The sequence below is a fragment of the Phyllostomus hastatus genome, unplaced genomic scaffold (genome assembly GCF_019186645.2).
Source record: "Phyllostomus hastatus isolate PE091 unplaced genomic scaffold, TTU_PhHast_1.1 phas_scaffold_55, whole genome shotgun sequence".
Taxonomy (NCBI): Eukaryota; Metazoa; Chordata; class Mammalia; order Chiroptera; family Phyllostomidae; genus Phyllostomus; species Phyllostomus hastatus.
In genome coordinates this window covers 219,919-230,121 of record NW_025334035.1, presented here as the reverse complement: position 1 = coordinate 230,121, position 10,203 = coordinate 219,919, and the positions used below count along the sequence as shown (strand labels likewise).

The 10,203-nt window shown below is 42.2% G+C and overlaps 1 protein-coding gene across 1 annotated transcript; it reads left to right on the top strand.

Annotated features, from left to right (window-relative positions):
• The first annotated feature begins 8,706 nt into the window (after positions 1 to 8,706).
• LOC123809345 (olfactory receptor-like protein DTMT) lies at positions 8,707 to 9,651 on the top strand. Its single transcript, XM_045824462.1, has one exon. The coding sequence runs from the start codon at positions 8,707 to 8,709 to the stop codon at positions 9,649 to 9,651; it is 945 nt and encodes a 314-aa protein (XP_045680418.1).
• The last annotated feature ends 552 nt before the right edge of the window (positions 9,652 to 10,203 follow it).

Below are 10,203 nucleotides of genomic sequence, written 5' to 3'. Positions count from 1 at the left end.
GACAGGTTAATAGAACAATGTAAAGTAGAAAAATAGACTCAAGTATATAGAGAACCTAGTGATAAAGGTAACATCTGAAATCAGCGGGGAAGAAAAGCTATTCGGTTAGTGGTACTGGAACCACTGGGAAGCATTTGGAAAAAAAAGCTTAGAACTTAATTTTATGCTTTTTAAAAAAAGTTTTTTAAACTATTTTTTTATTGTTATTCTGTCAGTTGTCTCAGTTTTTTCCTCCTTGCCCTCCTTCCCCCATCCCACCCCCTGCTCCTATAGTCAATTCCCACAGTCAATTCCTACACTGTTGTCCATGTCTGTGGGTAAGCCAGTCAGTGAAAGACAAATACAATATGATCTCACCTCTAAGAGGAATCTAATGAACAAAATAAACTACTGAGCAAAATAAAACCACAAGCATGGAAACATGGAACAGACTGCCAGTGATCAGAGGGGAGGCGAGAGAGGAATAATGGTGTGAAGAAGGGGAAGGGACTAGACAACGTGTATGCTAAGGTTTTTAAGTATTTTTTTGTATTCTTTTGTAATTCTATTTTATATATTTAGCTTTTTGATCCATTTGGAAGTTACCTTTATGTAGATTGCATGACATAGAGGTTTAATGTTATTTCTATTTCTCAAATAGGTGGCTAATTATTTTGACACTATCTCTTGAATAGCACATCATTTTCATATTGATTTATAATACTATGTTCACTATAAAATCAAATGTACAGAGGCATGAATACATGGAACAGACTGACAGCTGTCAGAGGGGAGGGGGAACTGGATGAAAGAAGGTGAAGGGATCAGCCAAGAGAACATATGTGCATAATTCATAGAGACAACAGTGTGGTGATGGCCAGAGGGGAGGAGGGATGGGGCCTGGGTGGAGGTGGGCAAAGGTTGGGAGGGAATGGGGACATCTGTAATAGTGTCAACAATGAAAATAAAGTTAAAAATAGAAAATTAAATATATAAAAAGGAAAAAAATCCTGTTGGACACCATATATTTGACCCCTTTACCTTTTACTACCCTCTACTCCCCTCCCTTCTGGTAACCACCATACTGTTGTCTGTGTCTATGAGTTTGTCTGTCTTTTTCATTTGTTACTTGCAGTTTTATATCCCACATATGAGTAAAATCACATGGTATGGTTCTTAACTATTTCTGACTTATTTTACTTAGCCTGATATTCTCAAGATCCATCCTTGTTGAAAATGGCAGTATTTCATCATCTGAGTAGTAGTCCATCACATGTGTGTCTCACATCATCTTTATTCAATGATGGAAGATTTGACTTTGGGTGGTGGGCACACAATGCAATATACAGATGCTGTATGATAGAACTGTACACTTGAAACCCATATAATCTTATTAACCAATGTCACCCCAATAAGTTTAATTAAAAAATAAATAAAAAAATTCTGTTGGAGTTTTTCTTAAGACTGCATCAAATTTATGAATTAGTCTGGGGAGAGCGGACAAATTTATAACAGTAATCTTCTGCCAAGGAGTATATCATGTCTGTGTACTTAGATCTTCTCTTATGTTCTCTTATGTATGTTAATAATGTTTTATAAACTTATTTATTAAAATCTTAAACATTTCTTGTTTTATGTATAATTTCTATTTAATTCTCTTTATTTCCTCAGACCTGTCCTTCTGAAACACATCTGCACTGTGGCCTTTCCTCTGTGCATTCTCCTTTTGCCCTCATTCATTAGATCTCTATTGTTAACCATTCTGTGAACTGAGAGGGGTTGTAGTCCCTAGCCCCAAAAACAATCATGGTGGAGGGATCCCATGAAAGGAAGATGCAGAGGATGATAGCAAGTTCTTTTTTAAAAATTGTTATTCTATTACATTTGTCCCAATTTCCCCCTCTTTGTCCTCCTCCGCCCATCCCATCCTCAGCTCCCACAGTCATTTCCCACAGTTGTCCATCTCCATGGGTCATTCAAATGTGTTTTTCGTCTAGTCCCTTCACCTTCTTTGCACTGTTATGCCCCTCCTCCCTCCCCTCTGGTCACTGTCAGTCTGTTCCATGTTTCCATGCCTGTGGTTCCATTTTGTCCTTTATTTTGTTCTTTATGTTCCTCATAGATGAGATCACATGGTATTTGTGTTTTCTAGCTTTACAGTTACTGACTGTAGCAAAGATTCAGTTGTAATGCCAGTGGGGAGACTATACCCAGAAATATTGGTGTAAAGTTCTATAGATATGGTATATACTTTGCACTAGGAACCCATATATGGTGCGCTTTCCTCCATAGCCATGATTCACGAGTCTGGGAATCAAGACATGTGGTAGCAGGACCAACTTCTGTCATTATTAGACCAAATGTTGGCCAAAAGGTCTGTTTAGTTTTTTCTGCAAAAGAAAAGACGCATTTTTCATTTTCACCAATAACTCTATTGATTTAGATATTTTGAGTTTGTCAGCTATCTCCCACTATTGGCTTCTAGTGGATAGAGCAGGGGTGTCAAACTGACTTTCACTGGGGGCCACATCAGCTTTGTGGTTGCCTTCAAAGGGCCGAATGTAACTTTAGGACTATAAATGTAACTACTCCTTAACAGTTAAGCAAGAGCTCAGTGCTGCCACTGGGCTGAAAAAGTGCTGGGCCAGATAAAACACGGTGGAGGGCCGGATTTGGCCCATGGGCCTTGTGTTTGCCATCTGTGGGGTAGAGGCCAGGGGTGCTGCTAAACATCTTCCAATGCATAAGACAACCTAACAACAAAGAATTATTTTACCAAAATGTCAACAGTACCAAGAAACTTCACAAACCACTTTTGACACGTTCAATCAGTTACAGCATCTTCTGCATGCACTGCTCAAATCTTTTATTTTGTGTTTCAGTTGTCTTTACCTTTCTTGAAATAATACAGCATAATATGCTGAAAATGTGTATCTTCTTCCATCTTCAATATTAAAATGGCTGCACAAAAATTCACTAATTTTAATAAGTTTTTAAAATGTACGCTGATATGACAGCTGTCACAATAAAATCTAACAAAATTGTTTTGAATGATGTTAAAACAACTAAGCACTACTAGAGCCATCATATGGAAAAAACTAAACAAACTTTTTGGCCAACATATACTACAACAATAATGTACTTACAAAAGTTTTGTTCCTTACCCTTACAATTTTGGGTTCTTTCTGGTGTAGAGACCTTACATTCTGTCACAGCCTGAGTTCCAAAAAACAGAGGCTGCGACAGTCTTCTTTGTTAGTAATTTATTTGGGAATATTATCTCATGGGGAGAAGTGACAGAGGGGTTAAATAAGGAAGAAGGGAGAACCAGTAGTGGGGTGGCTTACTGAGTTGGCCACCACTAAGAGTGAGTAACGTTGATGAATTGCATCATAGGACCACCCACTTCAGTGAAAACAGGAGAAGCATATGGTCATCAGCTCCCAGCTGATGTGGACCCTGGCTCGTGGGGTCCGAGACATTGTGGATGGGGGAGAGACATTCACACGGACTACTGTTACAGAACAAACAAGGGGGGCCTGGGACGATATACTATTATTGAAAAAAAAGCCCCCAGGTCCGTCATGTCCGCCGCCAGAGGAAAGACGTCTTTCAATGCCAGAGATTTGTGAAAAGGAAAGGAAATGTTTATTTAATGCTATACAACCTTAAAGTAGTGACCTAATGTCTTTATCAAAAATTCCAAAGTCCCTTAAAACACCCACAAACACACACAGTCCTTCCTTCCTTCCCCCTTTGCCCAGTCCAGAGTACCGTATCTCAGGAAAGGAAATAGAAGTCCATGGCTCAGGCAGTCCTCTGGTTATTCCCAGTTAGTACTCCATCTCGACTTGGAGACCTCCCTGGGTTCCCGGCACCCTCCACTGAGTCGCTAGGATCTCTGCTAAAACCAGGTGGTGGTTCCCCCTTCTAAAGCTGCGGGGGTCTCCACTCTGGCAAAGGCATGTGGTCCTCTCTCCCAGGGCCACGGGAGTCCCCATTCAGCCAAAACCGTGTGCTTCTCCCTCCCTACAAAGCTGTGGGAAGGGAGAGTCCCCACTCTGCCAAAGCCGAGTGGTTCTCCCTCTCAGGGCTGCGGGAGTCTCCACTCTGTCAAGGCCTCGTGGTTCTCCCCTCAATGGCTGCCGTGTCTGGGTTTAAATCCCCACGCCAATCTTCCTCTGCAGTCCCAATTCCGACTCCTCCTACACTTGGGCACACTTGCCCTCAAACTGTTGTCTTCTCCAGCTTTTCTGGTTGCCATCGTGGGTCTGGGCAGGTGTGACCCCATGTCATGGAGCCAATCTTCTCCGAGCTTCCACACAGGCGCTGTAACTCGGGGGACCTGCCCCACAGTCACATCTTGGGGGGAGGTCCCTTTCCATCCCCCTGGCCTAGAGCATAGCCATAGCTATTTAGCATATCTAAGTGACCAGCCAAAGGCTATAGGTATGTTAAATGACCATGCCATGGATTAGTTGCAAAGCTTCCCTAAGTGTTCTTGCTCTGTGTGCCCCTTCCCCCAACTCACACCTGTGGGGGAAGGGGTGAAGACATCTTAAAATCTCCTGGATACCTTGAGTTCTGGACCCCATTTCAAATGCCTATTTGGGGTACCCCCTCTTGGCTGCACCCTGTAACACTACCAAGTCCTGTGGAGGAAAAGGGCGGGCAGCTTCACCCTCAAAAGGAGCCAAAAGCTGTGGCCTCCACCATCACAGGCCTTTATTTCTTTTTTTCTGCACACATTACATGATGTTCCTCAATTACTATGCACAGGTTTGCTTTAGGTGGTTACCTTTTACAGAAAACAAAGGAGCCAATGCCGCTAATCACATCACAGAAGAGGGATATTTGCAAATGAATAGGGAAAAGTAGTTGAACTGCTTACACTCCATAATGGGAAGTTTTAGCTTGGATTTTAGGAAGTTACAGTGCAGTAAGTACTTGCTGCAAATCAGGGTGGGGGAGTTTTAGCAAAAGCAAGTCTCAAAGGAGACTAGGAACATTGCAGGCCTGAGTTCCTACCGGAGAACTTATCCATAGGTGTGGGTCCTGTGCATCTCTGAGTGGGAGTTGGGCCCACGCCATGCAGAACAGTCTCCTATACCCAGTATCTGTTATTTAAGAGTTGGGCCACGAGTCATTAACTCCCCTCTACTTTCACGTTGTGTGTGTGTGTGTGAATATTAAGCTTGCTTCCCATGATAGTCTAATCCAGGAAATCAGAGAAACCCTATGGCAGGAATGGCAGGACACAAGAAACCCGTGGGCCAGGTCTGAGGTAATGCAGTCTGATTGTATTTAGGTGAAGCTTGTTGAAATCTGTGCAGAACTGGCTGGAGTAAAAATGATGTCTGAGAGGGTCTAAACTGGTGGTGCACAAGAAGTGTCTGATGCAGTTCCCAAGGGAGGACTACTTCTATGGATTGCTTCAATGGTTCTGTTCTGCTGGATGCTGAGACAGCCACTTGGCCATTTTGTGTACTGAACCAACAGGCAAATTAAGGAGTTACCATAGAAAACTGGGTTTCTCTACACAATGAGGAAAGACCATGTTGGATCGCTAGGATATTCTTTGGGGTACCACTTAGTAAAAGTTAATAGAAAATTATAATAACCCAATAAAGGCAATAATACTGAGGATTCAGACTCCCAAGGAATGAAGGTTGAATGTAAATAATCCCATCCAGCTGAAGTGATGAAAAGGGAATGTGGAGTAGGTATGGAAGAAAGTTGTAATGTTAGCTATGGCCTTGTGCTCAATTGCAGGGTAAGGAGGAGCTGGAGACTAGGAGTTATTCTGACACATCTGTACAGTGGTAGATATAATGGTGGGGGCAGGGTGATGTTTCAGTTTTCTTGGAGAGGTAAGAAGCTAGGTGTACCTTAATAAAATGCAAATCTGGGTTTCTTTTCTATCTTGGTCTGAGGAAGATTGAACATGATCTGAGAGAGTGTATCTTTCCATATGTCTGCATATGGTTAGGTCACAGAAGTCAAATCCTTGTTAGCTTCAGGTTTCTCTCTCCTGGGTGTGTTTATGGGGAATTAGGTTGTAGTGAGAGATTCTGCCACCCTGGGAATCTTTCGAACATGTATCTTTCATGGTAGTACCCTGATGGCTTCTCGTTGCCCAGAGGGTAAAAGCCTAAACTATACTTGAAGTGATTTTAGGATATTCACAGTCTTGCCTGTGCTTGTTTTTATGGCTTCTGCAACCATCCTATTTTACCTCCCAAAAGGTAGGCCCCAGTCTCATAGGACCACTGTCTGTTAAGTAGGCAGTGTTTAAGCATCTATACATGAGCTTCTCTCCAACCCCACCTTCCCCCCAGAGTATAGTTAGGCGCCATCTGTGACTAATCAATCACTGCTCAAGGACTCTGAGAGCATTTGTCCTGAGAAATCCTGGGTAATTACTTTGTCTTCCAGGAGTTCCTCCAGGATCTAGCCTCCTCTGGGATTTAGGGCCCCTTAGGTCCAAGGATGTGTAGAATGGGAGATGTGAGAAGGCATGTTATAGACGCAGGTGACAACTCCAGAGGCTGTTCCTTCACACACCTTAGTGAATGAAGGGGAGCCTAGTCTCAGGCCAGGATCCTGGAATCACCATCAGATAGACTGGGTAGGTTGGGTAGAAGATAAATGAGCTAGTCTTTTAGGGTCCTTCCAACCAGAGGGTCTTGTATAACTGTTCTGCAGCATAGTTTTTCAGGTATAAGAATCCTCTTCTCTACCTCTGAGCCTCCCAAGATTTCTTTGCAATCTAGAAATATTTTGACGGATGTTCACCAGTTTTTGATGATAGCATTTGTAAGTATTACTATGTAATGTATGTCTCAAGATTGTATCATTTCAACAAAAGACATCTGTGTGAGGCAGGCATTCAATAGAGATGAACCCTTGACTATATATTTGAATTACATAAGGAGCTTTAAAATATTTTGGATGGGCTCTCCCTCTCTAGAGAGTCTGATTACATTTATTGGGGGAGGGTGCAGTAATCTGTTTTTAAAAATGTGTTGCATATTCTTACTGCTCAAAATGTTGTCCACAGACCAGCAGAGTTGCATTACTAAATGTAAAATTTGTGCAGACTGACAACTGCTGATTCACCAGGTCAAGATGAAGCATCCATAATTGAGCAGCTGAAGCCCATAAGCCTGATCCGCGGCTGCGGCCAGCTGCAAGTGCTGGCTGTCTGGTTTGTGATTCCTAGTGAAAGTCTTGACACCAGAGATGGGTCCCACTTATTTCCCAGGGGAGAAAAATTCTGAGAAATTTGGTATATGAAACCTCATTTGATGCTTCTCTCTACTGTAAAACCAACCCATTATGTCCACATGTAAAAAATTATTAACATGGCTCAATTAAACAGCATCAACAGGATGGAAACCCCAGCAGCTGAACTTAGTTTCTTTAGGGAAGGAACTTCTCATATCCCTTTGGGCTCCTTTTTAGCTTTCTTCATCAGCTCTGAGGCACACTCTGAGGTATGGCTATCTGGAGAACAACTAGAGGAAGAGGGTAGAATTTATCTTTATCCCTTCCTTTTTCTCCCTTCATTACCAAACCTCCCCATCAGGTTTATTTTTCACAGCAATATCATCATATCCTGTGGGTATCCACACAAGCAGAGAGTGACGGTATGGATGTATGTACTGGGTTGTCTTTTCACAATAAAGAGTAGTGTGGTTGAGGTAGTCTAATATTTTCTAGAAGTCTGAGGTTACATCCAGGAATTCTGCAATAAAGTGTCAAAAACTAGTAAGATCTTGTTCTGACAAGATTTAGTAGATGTAGTATTCTAACTTAACAGGAGTTTGCTGTCCTTCAGTTGGAGGAATGAATGTCTAAGCCTGAAGTACAGCCAATAAATGTTTATGAAACAGCTACTTGGAGGCACTGTGCCAGGTGCTGGCCTTGTTGCAGCCTTGGCCTTTCTTGCATGGGATTCACAATCCAGTAGGGAAGACAGTGATGAACAAATAATCCCAACGGGACTAAGTGCTGTGGGAACAAGCCCAGGATGCTGTGGAAATATAGCAGTGGGTTCTTTCCTGGTCTGGGAGAGAGGCTTATGAGTTGAGCCTGGGTTTCTTTTGCCGAGATGTGAGAGACTTGGAGGAGTGGATTGGGAGAGGGGCAGGGTGAGATTATGAGTTTCAATTGGGGATCTGTTGAGCTGAAGATGCTTATAATATTACATGAGGAAATAATCACTAAGCAATTGATGATACGGTTCTGAAAGTGATAGTTTTACCCATGAGATTTATATGGTAATTGATGACATGGGAATATGCAGGCTTTTTAGGGCTGGACACAGAAAATTATAAGAATATAGTGTCTAAGAAAAAGCCCAAAGAAGCAACAATATATATGATACCATTAGAGAGAAACCAGTCACAGTTACTGAGAATATATGCCCAGGGAAGTATAACAAGAACCAGTGGGATCACACTGAAGATGAACTGAGAGTGTTTTAGAGGGGAGGGAAGAGTCAGTATGGTTACAAGCTAATTAATGAAAAATGAGAAAATAAGTCTGAAAAGTGGCTTGGATTTAGTGATATATTTGTGGTGACAGAAAGTACTGTTACAAATCATGAGTAAAACCAATTATTGAAGAGCAACTAACAGACTACGAATCACAGAAATATGTTTATTTTTATTCAGATATTTAATGGACACTGTGACTTTTCCCTTAAGACACTGGACACAGAACATGACTGGAAGAAATCAAACTATCATCACATACTTCTTCCTCCAGGGCCTGCCAATTGAGCCAGAGCAGAAAAACCTGTTCTACGCCCTGTTCCTGGCCATGTATCTTACCACCGTCCTGGGGAACCTCCTCATCATTGTGCTTATTCACCTGGACTCCCATCTCCACATACCCATGTATCTGTTTCTCAGTAATTTGTCTTTCTCTGACATTTGCTTCTCTTCTGTGACCATTCCTAAATTGTTACACAACATGCAGAGCCAAGACCAATCCATCCCCTATGCAGGCTGCTTGGCCCAAATGTACTTCTTCCTATTTTTTTCAGACCTGGAGAGCTTCCTGCTTGTGGCCATGGCCTATGACCGCTATGTGGCCATCTGCTCCCCACTGCACTACACCACCATCATGAGCCCCAAGCTCTGTGTTTCCCTGATGGTGCTGTCCTGGGTGGTGACCACATTGCACGCCCTGTTACACACTCTTCTCATGGCTAGACTGTGTTTTTGTGCTGACAACAAGATCCTCCACTTTTTCTGTGACATGTCTGCTCTGCTGAAGCTGTCCTGCTCTGATACTCGAGTTAATGAATTGGTGATATTTATCATGGGAGGGCTTATTCTTGTCATCCCATTCCTGCTCATCATCATGTCCTATGCACGAATTGTGTCCTCCATCCTCAAGGTCCCTTCTGCTCGAGGCATCTGCAAGGCCTTCTCCACCTGTGGTTCCCACCTGTCTGTGGTGTCACTGTTCTATGGGACAGTTATTGGTCTCTATTTATGCCCATCAGAAGATAACTCTACTGTTAAGGAGACAGTCATGGCTATGATGTACACTGTGGTGACTCCCATGCTGAACCCCTTCATCTATAGCCTGAGGAACAGAGACATGAAGGGAGCTGTGGGAAGAGTCTTTCTCAAAAAGAAAACTTCCTTCTCTGTATGATGGTAAAGCTTGGATGTTTTTTTATTTATTCAATTTTTTAATCCTCACCTGAGGATATGTTTATTGATTTTAGAGAGAGAAGAGTGGAGGGGGAGAGAGAGAATGGGAAACATCAATATGAGAAAGAAACATCAATTGGTTGCCTCCTATAAACTCCTTGATGGGATCAAACCAGCATCCTAGGTATGTGCCCTGACTGGGACTGAACCTGCAAACTTTTGGTGTATGGGACAACACTCCAATCAAATTAGTCACCAATCAGTGCTATTTATTAAATTTGTTGGGGTGACATTGGTTAATTAGATTATATAGTTTCAAGTGTACATTTTTATGATACACAAGAAAAGACTAAATAGTGCCATTTGTGACGATGTAGATGGGCCTTGAGAATATCATGCTAAGTGAAATAAGTCAGAAAGAAAAAGAACCATGTGTTTTCACTCATATGTGGGATATAAAATGGAATTTTTGGCCTTGGCTTGTGTGGCTCAGTTTGTTGGAGCATTGTCCCATAAACCAAAAGGTTGTGGGTTCAATTCTAGTCAGGGCATA

What these genes read in the sequence shown, in the direction of transcription:
- LOC123809345 (XM_045824462.1), top strand. Translation starts at nt 8,707, where the DNA reads ATGACTGGAAGAAATCAAACTATCATCACATACTTCTTCCTCCAGGGC.